Genomic DNA, 19,215 nt, shown 5'->3' with positions numbered 1-19,215 from the left:
TAACCATGGAGATAAGACCACGGTGTTTACACTTGATGCCACACACAGGTTGACGCATATAACACACTAGTCTGAAGATAGTTTCAGCGCCCAGTAATCTGCTATTGGAGCAAAAATATTTTTCTTTCTTGAGACTTTTATTAAGGGCAGAGCTCCAGCCTGCAGGAGGTTACTGTGTGTGTGTGTGTGTGTGTGTGGTGCAGTGTAGCGTGGACTTGTATTATTCACTTGGATCAGTGTCGTACCAGTGGGGGGTTCTGACGGGGATCTGTGTGTGTGTGTGCGGTTCCAGTAAACGCAGCAGGACTGACGGTCCTACACAGCTGAGGTCGGACAAACAGGCTTCACGCTCTGCCCTGAAAACATAAAATCCTCTGTCGATGTGATCAGATCAGCTCTCTGCAATCTGCACAGACAGTCCGGTCAGAGTTCATCGCACAAATCATGACATCACGGGACTTCACTGAAAGATCTCTGGATCCAGCGTGGTCCTGGTTGGCTGGGTCAACACATCAGCCTGTTCATCATCATTTCCCAAGCTGCTGGACTTGGACTTAGACTGAATATATGACCGACGTATTTAAAACGCACAACATAACAGGAAATGGTCTAAAGGTGGATTTCCTCCAGTTTAGGATCGAACGCTGTGTTAACCGGGCTCATGGGAAATGATGCGTGTTGAACGTCACTCAGTAATAAATATTGAATAAACAATGAGTTCACATTGATCTTATTAGCGTCGTGCTGTAGATAGTAAGTTATTGATTATTGTGTTATCAGTGTGGCTGTAGACAGATTATGTGTCGTTATGTTTTTGTTGTTGTCTTGTTGTCCTGCTTTGCTTGGACATAAGACAGCTGTGGGACTCCGACCTGCTGCAGCACTACCGCTCACGTTTTCCAGCTCAGCTGCTGGTTTGAGCTGGACGGCCCTCCGGAGGGACGGACGTCTTCAGGAATGAGGAGTGAAAGGATTTTTTTAATTTTTTTTTTTTTTTTAATCGGGCATCGAATGTCTTTTGGAGACGAGAGCTCGTTAGTCTTTGTACCATCTGGCTCAGACTTTTGGATCATTATCTCAGAAACGTACGGTTTTCATTTTTAGGATATTTTTTTTTTCCCATTATGTCAATATTTTCACCAGATTTTAAGCTAAAACATCGTTTCTAGGGAGGATTTTAGGATCTGTCAGCCATTAACACCTAAGGCTGTTTACACTGAGCAGAGGACTTAAAATATGAAATACTGAGTCAGTATTAGTGGATTTCTAGCTGCTCAGTTTCAGCTGATGAAACTGAGCAAACTGAGTGTTTTCACAGAAATTAAAATTTTTGTAACAGAATTAACTGAATTAATTTTATATGGTGAACCATAAAAAAAGTCACCTCTTTGTTTTAACTCAGTGATGATCAAATATGAATTTATGGATTCCATTTGGTTTTAGGTCTCTTTGATGCTTTCACAGTATTAATATTGAACCTGAACCGAACCTCAAAGTGCTCTGACGTCATTGATCCAATAAACGGATTTAACCGAGAGCACCACTGTCGCTGGTCCAAGTGCTTTAGCTCGGCAATTATTTGGGAGGTTGCGGGCCGTGTGGGGCCGTTCTCAAAATTATTTTCACAAGACCACACAACACTGATGCCAGATCAATATATGCAGATTAGCCAGGTTATGAAAGAAGGATTACGTCGGCCTTTTTCTGGTTTTAGTGGTCGTTACGCCACCAAAGCTGCTCTTATTGCTCGCTCCAGTGTTGCCCCCCCCCCCCGAGTACGTCTCCTTCTCTTTTGTTTCAGCACTGTTTGGCTTAAAAGCTTCCTCTGTGTTTATGTGTGAGGGTGTGAACTTGTTGAGCTTATATCGACTTGTGTGATAGAAATAAGTAAATTAATCCAGCGAAACAGAATAAAATCCATTTCTCTCTCCTGGTTGGAGAGAATTGGCCCTATTGAGCCGAACTCTTCATTCTAATTCAATTAAACGCTGCTCCCACTCTGTGTTTGTAAAAAGCACATTTTTCCGTCTCACCTCCTCCTTCCTTTTTTTTTAACTTTTCTGTTTCTGTTCTTTTTGATTTTATGACTTTCTCTTCTTCCTCTTCCTCTCCAGCGTCTTCCCTTTTGGCCTCTTTCCGTTCTTCCTCCTTCGTCTGTCAGCTTCATTGTGCAGGTCAACAGAATATTCTGCACACACACAGATTGTGTATGTGTGTGTAGCAGCGGGGACTGTAATGACATCATTCAAACATCACGACTCATCACATTCTCTCCGTCTGCAAGTGTGAAGGAAACAGAGTTAATAAGCAAAGTGAGGGGCCTCTGGGAGGTGTAGCTGCTGGTGTGCAATGCGGCTGTACGCTGCAAGTTTGTCTAGGACACACACACACACACACACACACACACTAGTAAATTGGATATTGTCTGAGGCAGCTTTTATTTCATTATAAATATTGACACAAAGCTGCTGGAACTTTGTCAATCTTCCTCCTCCTCTTCCTCTTCTAGCTGTGTGTGTGTGTGTGTGTGTGTGTGTGTGTGTGTGTGTCAGACTTGTATTATTTTTCTTCTAACCTGGGTTTGTATCTGACTTTCTCGTGTGCTCTCTGATCTTTTTTCTTTCCCACACTCTGAAGCTCTGTTTATGTTATGACTCTCTGATTTCATCCCTTCTAGCTCTCTCTCTCTCTCTCTCTCTCTCTATAATGTCTTCTCGTGCTCGCTCTTCCACCTCTTGCAGGATCGCATCACTTGTTGAATCATGTCTTGTTTTTTTTTTTTTCATTCTTTATTCAAGCCTGCATAGTTTCCCTTTCTCTCTCTCTCTCTCTCTCTCTCTCTCTCTCTCTCTCCTCGTTTTGTGTCTTTCTGAATATCTCTCCTCGCTCTCTCTTTACTTTTTCTATCTTTCTCTCTATGTCTCTCATTCTTCAGCCCGCCACATCGTCGGGCTAAGTTATTGTCACAGCTGTGTTTTCTCAGTCAGATGTCAGTGATAAATTTGCTGAACAGTGTGTCCCCAGATCTCTTGTGCGTTTCTGTGTGTGGGTTGTATGTGTGTTTGTGCGGAGGTACAGGGCAGTGCCATGGCGGTGCTTTCCCACGTCCCAACTGAGCACGTGTGAGAGGCAGAAGCTGAACCGGGACGAACACTGGGAGTCATTGTACAGAAATGTCTTTCTCATCTCAGCCTCACTGGGACTCCATTGTCTGCTCATCCTCCATTCGCTGCCATTATTCCAAAAACGAGGAATAAGCAAACATGCAACTCTCTCCACAGTTTAACCATTTCATCTTTAGAGAGTCAGTTGATTTATAAGAAAAAAGAAAGACGACATCATCACAACATCATGCTGTATTGAAAACAAGAGAAACTCATCAGGGAAACGTTTACTGAGCAGATAAATCAGGGAGGAGGAGGGACATTTTCCCATAGACGTCAATACAACCGTTTTAACAAGGTCATTATAGATACGCCCAGTTTCGTCAGCTCTATTATGAACCTTTACAGCATCTTTGGGTCAGTTGGTTTGTTATAACCTGTTTGGTTGTTCTCTCTGAGTTCTGCGTGTTGTCGTACTGTAGCCGTTTACCTCCAAACCAAAGGTGAAACGCACAAACATGAGGGACCCAGAGGAGGAACTGACCTGAACCAGGGAAAATGTGATGCAGATTATCCGAACATCTGGTGACCTGCGTGACATTCTGGCTCTCAGGAGGTCGAGTTACCGAGTCCTTAAAATTCACAAGAGGAGAGGGTTGAAAATGAAAAGTTGTCAGCCTGCAGTGAAATGATGTGGAGAGCTCCCAGTTTGGAGAGAAAGTTGTCATCACATGCACCAGCACAGACATTCTGCTGCGGACTGAACAAACAACAACAACAACGGGAAATTTTCCAAAGTTGTTATTTTTTTTTTTTTAATTGGCCATGTTTTAAAACTTGAGTTTCATCGCTCTGCTCTGAAACGTCCATTTATGAGCAGACTTCTTGATTTTTACGCTCTCCTTCATGTAAATGTGAAGCTATTTCTGGTGACTCTGGTTCTGGAAACTGTCATTTCTGAGAGTATTTAGAGGCGTTAGTGTCGTAATCTCTGATGTGTGCCTCAGCTAAATACCAGTCAGGGCGACAAACGGATATTTATGTATATATTTTTATGTGTGTATATGTAGCTGGAGTGAATTCATAAGCCGACTGACGCAATCTTAGAACGGGGAGTAAACAACAAAATGCCAAAACAGCCGTCGAGCATGCGGGGAGATGATTTTTTTTTTATTCCTCATTAAATCTACTCTGCTTAGTTATGACAGGCATCCCTTTGAATGTGTGCGACATCGAGCTGAGTGTGGTTTGAGTCGCAGTGAATCAGTGTGTCAGCCGTGTCACCTGAACAGCTCCGCTAATAGGAATCTGTCCACCATGACACCTTCGCCCCTCGCTGCAGTGTCCTCATTCTGACTGTGAGTGTGTGTAAGCATTATGGAAGTTTATGCTCAGAAATGTGAGTTAATCTTGTGCTTGTGTTGCTTTTACTTGTGGCCTTTTCTCCGCGGCTGCGATGACGTGCTCTTTGGGTCTCTTGTGGATCCGGTCTTCTCGGGCTCTGGTCTCGTCTGGTCTGGTCTGTTTTCATATCAAACTTTAAATATGTTTGATTTGTATAGATTGTGCGACTGTAAAAGTGGATGTGCACTCCTCATTCTGAAAAGTGAATCCAGTGGTGGAGAGTCCATCAGGGCTGGAACAAAGAAGTCAGATTGCCTTGAAGTCTATGGGAAAATGTCCCTCCTCGGTAGACATTTACTACAAAGCAGGGGATGGCTTGGGGGGCGTGGCTTTTACATGATTGACAGGCCCGGTCAGATCCATCCAAATGTGGTTTCTTCTGCTGCGACACTAACAACCAGGTTGTCCTGCACTCGATAACAGCAGTGCCCCGAGAGAGGAGGCTGCTGAGGATCGCTGGCCTGAGACTGTTTTGCTTTTTCATGCCTTTTTTTTTTTTTTTTTAGGCCCTCATTTATGGTCCGTTTAAATTGCAGCTACTGTTTTTTGGATATCGACCACGCTGTAATTTTCAGAATAACTTTATAAGATATTCGTGGTGCCCTGATGCGTTGTGGCGGCAAAAAAGTCACGCTGCACGTTGCAATTTTTTATTTTATTTTATTTTTTTTTAGTTCCAAAGGTGACTCGACCTTGAAATCAGCGTGTGTCTTTAAAACCTTGGAAGGAAGGACAAAGAGCGACAGAAGTGGAAGATTTGGAGAGATCAGGGGAGCAGTTTGCCAGCAGAGCTGAATGTGCCCGAGTAAATATGGGTTTTCTTAATGAGGCAACATGAGAGTGCACCTGCTGCTCTCTCACACACACACACACACACACACACACACACACACACACACACACACACACAAGTTCACAAGTTAGTATCAGCAACTCGTGACGGATCTGTGGCTCTTTCTTGCGGCGGCGGTCAAAACGTGGCTCTAATATTAATGTGCAGCTGCCAGCCCGCCATTAGATCTGACTTCTGGGGCGAGAGAGCAGAGCAGCGAATGGAGAGAGGGAGAGACCGGTGCTGTCTCTGACGTGCGGCGTCGCTGCTCATCTTTTCCAGCTGAAGTTTAGCTCGACCTGTGTGAGACAGTCGCTGGTTGGGCAGAATAATTATGTGGGTGGATGTTAGTCATGTGTGGAGGGGGGTGTTGCGCCTTATTGTTGGCACTGTTGTGCGTCTGTGTGTGTCTGTCAGGGCTTCAGCATCAGCCAGGTGTGGAGCCTCCATCATTAATCACTTGCCGTTCCTCCAGTCTTCACAGCTGCACTCTTTCATTCTTGTTTTCTTCTTCCCATCCGAATGGACAGTTACAATCTAAATTCAGCTCACACTGCAGGATGGATTCTGTACGTAGTGCCAAACTTCCCGACCCCCCCCCCCCCCCACACACACACACATTAACCCATTATCTCTCTCTCTTTTTATTCTTTACCTTCTGTCCGTCACTGCCACGCCGCCTTTCTTTCGCTCGCCCCCCCGGTGGCTTTTTCCTGCCTCTCATTTCTTTCCTGACATCCGTCCATCCATCTATCCATCCATCCATCCTTCCTTCCTTTTCTTCCGTGTGTTTGTCCAGGTCTGGGCCGGTGTGAGAGAGGCCCTCAGGGTTGGCATGGCAGCCTGGCACAAACACATAAGACTCCAGAGTAGCCCCCCTCCACCCTCCGGGGTGCCCCACAGGCAAACTGGGAAATCTTTATTTACTGTACATTCTTCCACATCTCACTCCTGCAGCACTTTGTCTTTAGAGAAGTATATTTATTTATTTATTTATTTTCAGACCTCTGTTATATTGAGTTGTAAGAATAAACAAGCAGCTTTGATCCAACTTCGTCAATAATTTGAAAGAGTCGCCCTTAAAAGGGGAAATTCATAGATTATACACAACAATGTCTGTTTACAGGTGTAATGAGATGCATTATGGGTAAATATAGTCAGGGTATAGGGTTTTGGCGAGTAAAGACAAATGCATGGAATTAAAAAAAAAAATACTACATCTGGTTCTTTTAAATTTAGCAGACGTGCTTTCACTCTTGATCTTCGTTTTATCCACTTTGTTGTGTGCGAAATCTTTATTTCCAACTTGTGAAATTAGAAACAATCAAATGTGTGTTTTGCATTTTGAATTGTTTAAAGTAGATGAAATGGAAGACACAAACAAACTGAAGCGTGAAATAAACTTGGCTGCCGGTAAACGATGTAATGAGAATTTATGCGTCATTCAGGATCTGCTGCTGAAGGTCTTTGACGTTGATATCCATCATTTTTACCAAACAAAAACCATCTGTGTGATTTTATTTTATTATTTTATTTATTTTTTTATTCTCTCTCCGGCGCTCGACCAACAACAGGCCCGCCAGCCAATCAGAAACGAGGATCGGCACCTGTCCTCCTATTGGCTCGCTGTTTTCTGAGTACATTATTGATTATCAGATTTCAAATAAACACTCAGAGAAACCAGATCCTACAAGCCGTTGATGGGGTGGGCGTGGCTTGAGCCAAGGTCGATGGTGTGGACGGCTTTGTTGTGACATCACAAAGTTCCTGATTTTGTCTCTGAATGCAGACCTGTCGACTGCGTGTGGCCTTTGACTTTGACTTTGACTCCACATTTGGATCTGCTGTACTCTGAGGTTTTATCTGAAGCTAAAAAAGAAAGAGACTAACAGGGATCCAGTGTTTTCCCTTCAGTTTTCTCCAGTTTAGGGTGAGAAATTCCTTCCTCTGTCCCACACAGCCTCTGTCTTCACCCTTTCTTCCCTCCGTTAGATTAATTACACAATGATTCTTTCAGATTCTGTTCTTCCTTCCTTCCCACACGAGTGTGCTGACACATTTGCAGTCAGTAGGAAAAGCTGCCCCTCCCAGCTGCCCCCCCCCCACCTGTTATTGTACGGATGACTGTTTTAAAAAGGAAGGTTGACGGACAAGAGGACACCGGCTTATCTCCTGTTTGTCTCCTTTTACTGCACCACTCACAAGCAATCTGCTTTATCCACTTTGTCGCACACATACGCACGCATGCACACAAAGACACACACACACGTGCACGCACGCTGTCGGGGAGCTCATTAGCTGAAGTGAGTGGTGGCATGCTGGGCAAGAGCAGCGAGGCTCCTCGTCATTTGGGGTTGACCGCTTGGACTGCAGCCGGGTGTGCGTGTGTGTCTCAGTGTGCGTGCGCGCTAAGAGTGTGTATCCGTGTTTAGCTTTCTGGTCCCATTCGTGTATGTTTCAGCCTTTTTGATCCCTCATTTGGGGTCCTCACTACGCTCGGCCTGACTTGCTTGTATTTGGCTTCGAACCACACGCAATGCCACAAAAGATGACAAACACACACACACACACACACACACACTCGTGCACACACAGACTTTTGTTTTTTTCCAACCTCTCAGTGGCCCCATCTTACCCCTGTAAAATAAAAAAACAAACATCTTGCTGGATTCTAGCTACCACATTTGTGCGTTTTTGTTTCTACAACGCAAAGAAAGATTTCCTTGGAATTAAAAAGGAACTGAAGTTCTCAGTTTCCTCACAGTTTCTTTTTCAGAGCATCATACAGAGATTTGGGTGTTTGGCTCTGCGGTGTCAGATGACGTGAGCTCACACGGTGCTGTGAAGACATTGGTCCCTGCAGCGTCCAGATTATAAACGGAAGTCTGTCCTGCACTCAGAATATGGACGTTAACAAGCTAAGCCAATAGTTTCCACTTGAACAGCCTTGCTCTGTAACGCTGACGGGTCATTTTGGCCACTCTTGAAAAGTCTTCGTCAGCTTTCTCTCTGTAATTGTTACCGACTTTCAAAATCTCCCAAAGACATCAAATGTTGCTGACGTTTTCTTCAAAATTCTGTCAATCTCAGATCTGTTTCTTGTACCAGCCATGACTTTGTTTTGTTTTTAACCAAGCGTTTTGACAAAGTTCACAAAGTCTCTTTAAACTCCAGACAATGTCACACTTCAACCATTTAAAGGTTTATTTTTGTCACCACTCAGTGAATCCATCGCGGAGGGTGAAGGTCATTTTAATTTTCCTAGTTCAAGTAGAATACCTGAAGCGACGCCTCAAATGTTCAGACGCCGTCTCAGACTTTTCCCTCCTCCAACCAACTTTTCGTAGATTTTTCCCGAACCCTAAGACCTTCATTGCGTCAAACACGACGGTTCAAGGACGGTGCTCGAACTGACGTCGCTCCTCTAGCTCGCCTGTTATCTTACCTATTTTGAGAGTCAATAAAGAAGGTGGCCTGACCCCTGGGGGGTATTTATGGGTTTGGTCTGAGCTGAACTGCGACGTGTTAATCTTTTAACTGTTGTTTATCAGTTTTTCAGCAAGCGACGGCTTCGATCCGACCTTGGTGCAGAGTCTTCCCCTGATCCCTCCCAGTGCCATCTCCTTCGCCAGTACAATGAGTCCAGGACATCCCGTTCATCTGGGATCAATTAACCCAGGCAGGCAGGCCCAGCCGAGTGCCCATTTCTGACTATGCTCAACATAATGATAGGCTTTCAACCAGTAATGTCTTTGTTCTGGATGGGTCTGTTTGTTTTCTTCCTCTGGTCAGATGCAAGTTTCAAGGGGTTGCCTCTGAGAAGGTCTATTTCTGCCCTCTTGTTTTCGGGTCTTTTGGGTTTCCATCGCGTTTGAAGTCTCCTTACTTAATTAAAACTTAGGGTTGGCGATCATGAATGCGGCCGAGAATGCCATTCAGAATGGCATCTTGGGTAGGACAGCGGTTGGAATTTGATGTCAGAAACCCCAAATCGTTCCTCAACTGCTTCCCTTGTTGATTTTTCCTCTTTTTCCCACCATTTGTGTTCATTCCTTCCCGTAGTCCTATGTTGGACTTTTACATGGATCCTGCGAGGTATTTTGAGACTTGCTGGTCAATTAATTTTTTTTATTTTTTTTGTTAAATTCAGAAGTAGCTTTAAGTTTCAACCAGCTCCACATTTTTAAGGATTCATGAGCAAAGGTTTCAGTTCTTGCTACTTGTCTTGACGTGCTGGTTACGAATGCATCATGTGAATGAAGTTGAGCGGGTGTTTGAACGACAGTGAAAATGTCATCGCTGTGTCACTGTGATGTCCTCGGATGTCCTCAGGCCGACTCCTGTTGGCAACTTTTCTAAGTTGTTGAATATCCAACTTGAAAATTGAAATGTTTTTTCTTTTACATCAAACAAAAAGAGCTGGACTGGCCTTTGCCACCGCTGAGATCTCAACTCAGACCTCGCTTCGCTTTGTTGTCCCCCCTGAAAGGAATCGATCTACTTCGAACTAATAATTTTCATTCATAAACTCACACAATGGAGGCTGGAGGAATGCTGTTTGCTTCTGACATGCAGGCACACATAGGCAGGAAAAGACGGACTTAAAGGCTTAAATCATGCAGCAGGTGCAGGTGACGCACTTTAAACTTAGTGCTTGGCCTCATGCAGCCTCCTTACGGCCGAGTGACGAGAAGCACATGGTCGCAAAATTTTCTCCTCCCGGATTTTGGAAATGAGTCTTCCCAAACGTGCTGAGCAGAGTTACAGTCCCGTCTCACGGTGCCTTCTGCTTCCAAACACTTGTTAAATATAAATGTGCCTGTAAGCTTCAAACTAACTTGGTCGCACAAAGCCCACAAAGAATGCGTACACCTCTTTGAATCGCCACACTCAAAGGCAGAGCAAAAGGCCTGCTGTGTCTGGAGAGGCGGCGGGTTGGAGATGGAAGATTCATTGTAAGAACAATAAAAAGCTGTCATCAGATGTACTCATTAAGTTTTACTCGTTTGCCCACATGAAAAGCAACAGAAGTATTTCATGTCTCCGAACCTGATAAATAGTTGCAGAAAGTTGAGGTTCCCGAAATGTTTGCTCCCAAATTTCCTTCCATGAAATCATCCGAAAAGTTCTTATCGTATAAAGGACGACGTCCAACGCTCACAGCCTGCGCTCAGGACGCCCCATTACCGTCCACCTTTGCAGGATTTGGTTTCTCAGAGCGTTAATGTGAAATGTGATATAATTTTGTTTGACCAACCAGAAACCAATTAGCCAATCAGAGGAGAGAATCTGAGCTTCTAAAGCTAAAAGGCTAACTAATTAGTTTCACTATTTTTAAGTAAGCTAAAGCCAACTGAAAGCTACGCCTGGCATGAGGGGACATAAAAGTGCACTCTAAAATCAATATTGTTTACAGGCCTCTTTTAGAGTCATCATTCTTTGCAAATTTGGACTGAATTGAGAAATAGTGTAACGCAGATGAGTCACGTCTGTAGAGATTGACCCTCGTAACACAATTGGCGAGTCTTTTAACAAATACCAAGCATGCTTCATATGGACACATGTTGCACAAGACGGAGTTGCAGCGTTTGGGAACAGCGGCGGTCGACCTTTTCACAGCGTGCTTCGTCAAACACGCTCAGACGCTGAGGTCTGAGCCTTCAGCGTACGGCCGCCTGCTGTTTATTCAGGTAAACGTCCTTGATCCTCCATTTTGATTGGCAGTTCCATAACTTCACACCTGAACTGCCGTCGGTCAACCTGCTCTGATCGTTGACCCCAATAAAAGATCAGTGAACGGCGAGCTTTACAATCCACACAAACTTGTGCAATAGTGTGTGTGTGTGTGTGTGTGTGTGTGTGTGTGTGTGTGTGCGTGGCTAAAAATACCCGGCAGGCCTCGTGTTTGTGTGCACTGCCGACGGTGTTTATAAGGTGCCAAGTGCATATCTTTGTCATCACTCTCAATTAAATCGGGAGGCTTTGTGTAGCTGTGACATTGTGTGTGTGTGTATTGTGTAAACACTGCCACGGGGGCCATGTTCCTGTAAACGCAGTGCCAGTTTCATCCCGACATCCGTGGAAATGAAATGAATCCGGACATTTGAGTATTTGGCAGAGAAATGGCCAAGTACCTGCCGCTTTGCTGTGTAAACACAACCACGTCCGTCTGCAGAGTCGATGCATGTTTTGTGAAGGTCATGCCGTATTTATAGATTAATCCTGATGATTGTTTATGCTCATTGTGACCAGAATAGCCCGATTCCTGCTGCTCATCCCAAAGCAGAAAGGAAGGCAGCGAATGAGTGTTGATTTTTAAGAAGCTTAGCTGTGAAATGAAACACGTGAGTCTTCGTCAACTTCCCCCTTTGGCTGGTTTAAAGTCTGGAAATAGTTCTGTTCACCAAATGTCCACACAGCTGTATCTGGTTCCTGCTGCACACTCGCTCTTTCTTTCATAGCTCACTTTTTTCATGCATGGCTAACTAACCACAGAGAAAACGACCACGCGCGGCGGCTGAAGTGGAGGATTAACTGAAGCGCTGGCTGTCGGCCAAAAGGGCAGACATTAAAGCACTTACAGTTTCAGTTGTCTCACTTTTTCTTACCTCATAACCTCAGTCTTTAACCAGGTGAGTGATTTTGGTCATTGGCCGTCTGGACGCTAAGCCACCCGGTGGTGTCCTGTGCTAATCTGAGAGCTCAATACAAACAACAACAACAACAACAACAACCATCATCCCTCACAGCGCTGTACTGAGTGCTGCTTCACTCCACACTTTGTCTTTCATTGATATTAAATATTTAAACACAGTTTTCGTTTCATTGACGTCTGAATTATGGGCAAGAATATTACCAACCGCCTTCGTTAGTCACTTCGACAACAGAGGTGGCAACAAAAACATCACTGTCAACAACAACAACAACAACATCGCCACAGTTGTGACATAGTCCAACCCGTAAATATTAATATGTAGGCATGTATGTATTGGATCTATTGTGCGTTTCAAAAACAAACATTTGCTCATCAGCAACTCTCATACTGCTGAAATCAGCCTCCATGACCTCGATTGACCTGCTGAGGCAAATTTATACGCCGAGCCGTGTTGTGACGGGCGAACAAGAGGAAGTCATTAGTGGCCTTATTCCTGTCCACCGCCCAGGAGCATGATGGGTGGGGGCGCTGGTGTCTGGGCGGCGTCCAAAACTTGGCTCTTCCTGTCTCTTGAACTGCTGACTTGACGCCTTTTTTTTTTTTTTTTTTAATGTGTGTACTTGTGTGTGTGTGTGTGTGTGTGTGTAGTTTAGGAAAAAGACAACTGCTTTTAAAGTTGTTCCTCCACGCTGACTTGTAAGCTGATCTCTGACCTTCAGGGTGGGCTCCGGGCCCTGATGGCACTGAGGCCTTCCAGGTTATTATCAGTCTGAAAACATTAGCAGTCAGCAGTTCTGCTCTGTTTTTAACTCACCCTTTGTATTTTATTTTATTAGATCCAGGATGGTTGTTTTAATATCACACTTATTTTTCCTTCCTTTGTAAAAATGTGACATCCTCGTCTTCTTTGCACCGACCCGCTCGTGCACGATCTAACGCTCTCACTGTGTCCGTTTGCAGATGTATGGGCGCTACACACAGGATCTCGGTGTGTACGCCAAAGAGGAGGCGGCTCGGCTGAGGGAGAGCGGGCAGAGGCGATCGGTCGCCGATCGAAGCAGGACCCTCGACCTGCTGGAGTACGAAAAGGGACGCTGCGCCAAGTGTCGCAGTAAGTTTCAAACCACAAGGTCGACTCCTCACAGATACTCTTATTATCTGAGGGGCATCAGAGGATGTTGCTGTTTGCATGTTGGGCTTCCTCCCACAGTCCAAACATTCAGCCTAATTGACTTTAAACTACTGAAGTGTAAGAATGTGAGTGTGAGCGGTTGTGTGTCTTCGTGTTGTAAAGATGTTGAAGCTGTGCTGGATTATTGTTCAGCCTGAATGTTGCTAACTAATGATGGAACATACAGGACATAATGTTTGGCGACAGCAGAGCCATCTCTTCTTTAGGATTTCACTTCAGCATTAACAAAAAGAGTCACGATGAGCTGAACCAAATGATACCAAATGATTTGATTTAAGCCGCACACGCTGACTCACGACGACTGCAGCGACTAGAGTGACATCGATGACCCAAAGAGGCTAAATAACTGGGACCCTGTTCAGACACCACAGAAATAAAAAATCACAAGAGATGGCCGCTTTTGGTTGGATCACTGACGACCAGCTCAGTCAGAACTGACGAAGCCGGACCTGGAGTGTCTTTACAGACCTGTGGGTCAACGTGTTCACGCTCACTGTTACAATTCAGAACACCGTCAGATTTTTAGTGGATTTTCTGACACTGACGCAGTCCGACGCAGTCCGACGCAGTCCGACGCAGTCCGACGCAGTCCGACGCAGTCCGACGCAGTCCGACGCAGTCCGACGCAGTCCGACGCAGTCCGACGCAGTCTGATGCAGTCCAACGCAGTCCAATCTGACAGACAGCTGTAACATGTTCACAGCTTTATGAATGCAGCTGGCTGGACAAAAAAGAAAAAGAAATACTGCTCCCTCTAATGGTCTTCATCATGACTTGTTGTGGAAAGTCATGCACAGCTTCTGTGGATAACTATTCGGATTAGATAGTGCATTATATCTGCCCCATTAAAAGAAATAGAAACAGTATCCGCTCCATAAAGCAGCCTGAGCCATCGCCCAGAGGGGGGACATCATTTCTACAGTACTTTAGTGTTGGAAATGCAACACTGAAGGCACTTTGGCTGGTCTGAAACAGACTTAATGCTTTAGTGCTTTCTACTGTGGGAGCATTGGTCAGCCTGAACCTGGAGGGGGGACAAATGTCTCAACAAAAAGAAAATACGGCCTGAACTTATTCGACACAAGAAGGTGAAAACTTCTGAGTCAAAATAGCTGCAATCCACAATATTTTTACAAAGACTTCGGACTCCGTAATCAATTTGTCACAACTGTTTTTTTTGTGTTTTTTTTTTTTTAAATCACAATGAATGATAAAGCAGTTTATCATCATCCCATCCTTATAAAACGGCTCTTCATCACGTCTTTTCCAATAAAAGAGCAGTGTTCATTTGTCCCCATCACTTCCTCCGCAGTATAATCATTTTACTGGTGAAACAGTTTGTGCCTGATGGAGGAGCAGGACTCGTTCTGACGGAGAAGAAATGACCTGCCAGCGCTGCTTCTTATTGGAGGGAAGGTTGCAAACAAACATCTTCTTTTCTTTTTGTGTTTTGACAACAATATATTTATGTGAGGCAGAGCGCAAGATCAGGTGTGTGAGTTTAAGAAAAGTCAGTGGATTTAGTCACTGCTGAAGTTCTGCTGAGCATCTTTGTCCTCTGAAGCTGCCTCCTGTTCTGTTCTGTGTAAACAGGGCGCCCCCTGCTGTTGGAAGGGGACCAGTGCACCAATCACACACTATCCTCAATGCTGCAGAGTCTGTGTGTGTGTGTGTGTGTGTGTGTGTGTGTGTGTCTGTGTCCTCCGCTTCCCATCTCACTAATGAGTTTTGTTCTTGTTTAGCTGGCAGAACTGGCAAAACAAGAACACCCTCCCTCGCCGCTGAAAGATCAAGGCCCCCAAACTGCCATGTGTTTTTAAAAACAGAAGAGGTGTGTGTTTGGATTGCTCTGCAGCCACACACACACAGACACACACAGACTTAAAGCACGAAGCGACTGGTTGATGTTTTACATGTAAATATAAAACTGACACACTCTCACATTCGTCTTCATCGCTGCTGTGTGTTTTAGCTGCAGCTTCACTGACTCTAACACACACACACACACTAAATACACAGTGACCCCCCCAGATTTTCATGTGCTGCTGTCTTAATGATGCTGAGTGTTGCAGCCAGCAGCAGCATCTTAGTCCCATCACCATCACCATCACCGTCACCATCATCATCATCCTCTCTCTCTGCAGTAGTCGTCATTGTTTCTGTTGTGTGTTTGTGTGTTTGTGGTTACTTGGGGAAATGTGATGATGGCATAGCAGCTTGAACAACAGGCAGCGTCTCTTAAAGTATGGAGGATGTTTCTGGTTAATATGTATTAAGTGCCACTTTTCATGGAGCTGTTTGAGAAAAATAATTATTCCAAATCTGTTCTTCTTTTAATTTTCTTTTTTCCTCACACAGATAAATTGCCATTTTCAACTATTGTGATCAAAGAAACAGCTACAAATTCATTCAATTTAAATTTAAGAGATAAAGATAAAGATAAAAAAAAAAAAACAACTCAGATTAAGACTTAAGAGAGAAACATTTATTTTTAGCCTTTTTAATCAGTGCAGAGAAGAGCCTCATATTTGTTGAGAAGAATTGACAACAACAACAACAACAACACAATTGCCTTTTCTGCTACAGCTACAAAAGCTCAGAACGGGAACCAGGAACCAGGATAATACCTGTGAAGTTCTGAATTGATTTACTTTGCTTTGGCTTTCTTTATTTATCTTTTTAAGCTGTCAACTGGTGACGTTGAAGGCTTAACCGGTTCTTCCCCTCGAGCTAAACTCCGCATCTATCACTCACTTAGAAAGCCCGGCTCGGTCCTGCATCATCAGCCAGGGCACCTCTGCCCCTCCCAAAACTGTGGAAAAGCTGAGTGGCTCTTTTTCTAAAGAGCTGCTCGTTCCCCAAAGATCAGATGCTCCAAGCGGCCGTCGCTGAATCACTCTTGGAAAAATAGACACTTGCGGATGATTCACGGTGCTGTGAAGCTGCTTTAAAGTTGCTGCTCCTGCAGTTTCCCGACTGCGGGAGAATCAGCAGGTGAGAGACTTGCTGTACGGCCCCTTAACATTTCGACATAATGCCTCAGCAGCCCGAGAGCGGCTCTGATGTCATAAGAGGATTTAAGGAGCAGCAGGATTCGGGTTGAACGATCACAGAAGATGCTGTTTGGTGGGAGGATGGCAGATTTTGTCTTTTTCACCAAACCCAGTTTGGATTCCTTCAGGGTCGGTGGTGCTGGTTTGTCTTCTGACCTGGAAGTGTCCTGTTCTCTGTAAGAAAGCAGTTAAAACACAAAACAAGGCCGTTTGAATAAAATTTTAATAACGATGTCAAACGAAACCATCGCCTTTCTTCACTTCCTTAGATTGAAAGCTGCTCATCTCTCCTGGGAAATATTTGGAATGGAGAATGTGCGTGGAACAATTCAGACATCTGCTCGTAAACAGATTGAAACATTTAGGCTCCGTTTTGAGGAAAAAATGGGAAAAACAAGAAGGAACACATGGCGTTTTCACCCACTGTTGGCTGTTCAACCAACCAGTGGAGTCCTCAGGTTGGGGGGGGGGGCAGCCTGCTGTTGTGTCGGTGGGCCAGCAGGGTGCAGCATTAAGCTTCACTGCGGCACAGTTGGGTGTAAGGTGGAGGTCCCGCAGAGGGGACTCTCTCCTTCTGCGGGCCGAGCTTCCTGTCAGCCCCCAAATTTATTTCTACATAATTTTTGATCATTTCATAATTCGGTTGAACTGTTAACCTCGATAAGTTCATTAGATTTTTTTCACAGCAGGTGAGATAGTTGAGTTTTTGTGTGTGTGTGTGTGTGTGTGTGTTTATGCATGACTGCGGACACACACACACACACATACACACACACACACACACTCTCAGCGATGCACCAATTCAAATCCTGGTCAAGCTTTATTTATGTGACTTGGTGATCTGATGGGAGTTACCAAAACAAAGTGACATCGACCTGATTGGCTCTTTCTTTCACGCCTGTTTCCTGTTTCCTTTTTCCTTTTTCCTTTTTCCTTTTTCCTTCTTCCTTCTTCCTTCTTCCTGTTTCCTTCTTCCTTCTTCCTCTGATTCTTTCTGTCAGAAACAAAAATTTTTTCAATATCTCTCCACTTGAATCTGGCTTTGTCTGTTAATGATGTGATGTGGTCACCTGTGTGTGTGTGTGTGTGTGTGTGTGTGTGTGTGTTTGTGTGTGTGTCTGTGTCTGTTCTGGGATGCTGGGAGTCCATGACATAAGCAGTGACAGCCTCCTGACACACACACACACACACACACACACACACACACACACACAGCATTTCACTTCAACAGGTGTGATGTCAGCAGGAGCTAGGCATGGCGCCACATGTTACCATAGTGACCGGCAGGCGCCTAGCGACGAGCAGTTGCTCGCACACTCTCCTCCTCATTCTCCATTTTCCTTTCAGCTTTTCTTCCCCTCTCCGTCTCCTGCTTCCTTCCTTCCTTTCCTTCTTTCCTTCCACATACCCCCCCATCCCTTCGTCCAGGGGAATTGTGGACTGGACGCATTTGTCACGGCAAACACACACACATACACACTGATACTCGTCAAACACTGACAACCATGTGTCCAGGTGTGTGTGTGCGTGTGCATTAAAAGTATGCATCTTTAGTTTCCTGCTTAATGCCGTCTGACTTGTTGTCACAGCAGTTTAGGAAAGATTAGAGACAAAATTGGACGGTAAAAAAAAAACAAAAAAAACAACACGAGCTAAATAAACATCCGCAGACTTTTGACTCCTTCTTTAAACAAAAATAATCAAATATTTGAGCAGTGAAGGAGCTTCAGGCAGACTGGGAGCTTTTCGACTACAGTTAGTGAAATGTATTTATATTTTTTTTTTATAGAAAGTCAGAACTCTGGTGGCCTTAGCACGGAGCTAACCCACACTTTTGTTGCATTTTCTTGAATAAGTACGCTAAATACTCGACCCAAGGCCTCCACTGAACTGCCCCTCACTTTGGGTAAATGTGAATTAATGTTCGGGGGAAGATTCTGGATCGTGGCTTAACATAAACGGACTCTGCTGTAACTAATGAGACAATCAGTAATGAAAAACAGCAGCAATCGAGGCGGACCGGAGGAACTGGATGACAAAATTAATTGGAAGGAGAAAGCGATTTGTCGACGCTGTTCAGCTGCCTCAGTTGTCAGGTGGTTTTGTGTCTCCTTCCTCATTAAAAGTATATATATATTGTTTTTATGTGTGCTGCACTAAAACAGACCATCGTAGGAACATTTAAAGCTCCAGGACTTCACAATAGATCGAATAAATTTGTGCGCTGTGCGAGTTGTCGACCTACAGCCGAATCTCCAAATCACAGCAGCAATCAAGGAGACGCACTTCAGTCGAGCACGAGCTGTGTTCACCAGATCAACAGGTTGTGTTGTGAAACCTGAAACGCACACCACTCCATCATTTATACACATTCACTAAAACACACACACACACACACACACACGAAGGGTTTTTGATGTATAGTGTGTCTGTGTACGTGTGGCACCACGCTGTCACACAATGGTGATGTTCAGATGTCATTCACATCTAGTTCCCAGCCGGGAAGTAACACAATTGACCCCTACCTTCTCTCTGTCACACACACACACACACACACACATGCGCATATATAGACACTGTGTGAAGTAGCTGTTTGTGTGGCCCTGCTTTTGTGTGTGTGTGTGTGTGTGTGTGTGTGAGGTAACTTTCACTTTAATATATCAAGTAACCAAGGAGTCTTGGGCCGCTGATCAATATTTGATTCAGTGCCACTCGAGCTGTGTGTGTGTCTGTGTGTGGTGATGTTGGCCTGTTGTTGTGTATTACTTTGACTACAGAGGTTGTGGCTTTAGTCCAAAGAATGTACATCAGCAGAGAGAGCGGTCAGCGGCCTAAGTTTGAGCTTACATCGATATTTATTTATTTATTTATTTATTTTCCTCGTCTCTGGTCCAGTAGTTTGGGCCAAGATGGCATCCGTAACGCTGCTGTGTGTGTGTGTGTGTGTGTGTGTGTGTGTGTGTGTGTGTGTTGTA

General features: G+C 44.6%; 1 protein-coding gene across 2 annotated transcripts in view; it reads left to right on the top strand.

Annotated features, from left to right (window-relative positions):
• The window catches only part of LOC115052943 (chloride channel protein 2), a 94,188-nt gene that overhangs the window by 18,561 nt on the left and 56,412 nt on the right, over positions 1–19,215 (top strand). For both annotated transcript variants that reach the window (XM_029517439.1, XM_029517438.1), the window contains exon 2: positions 12,956–13,106. In XM_029517439.1, the coding sequence (XP_029373299.1) occupies positions 12,956–13,106 (151 nt within the window). The remainder of the gene's footprint in view (positions 1–12,955; positions 13,107–19,215) is intronic.

This window comes from Echeneis naucrates, chromosome 13 (assembly GCF_900963305.1).
Source record: "Echeneis naucrates chromosome 13, fEcheNa1.1, whole genome shotgun sequence".
Classification (NCBI taxonomy): Eukaryota; Metazoa; Chordata; class Actinopteri; order Carangiformes; family Echeneidae; genus Echeneis; species Echeneis naucrates.
This window is presented reverse-complemented; position numbering and strand designations above follow the sequence as displayed.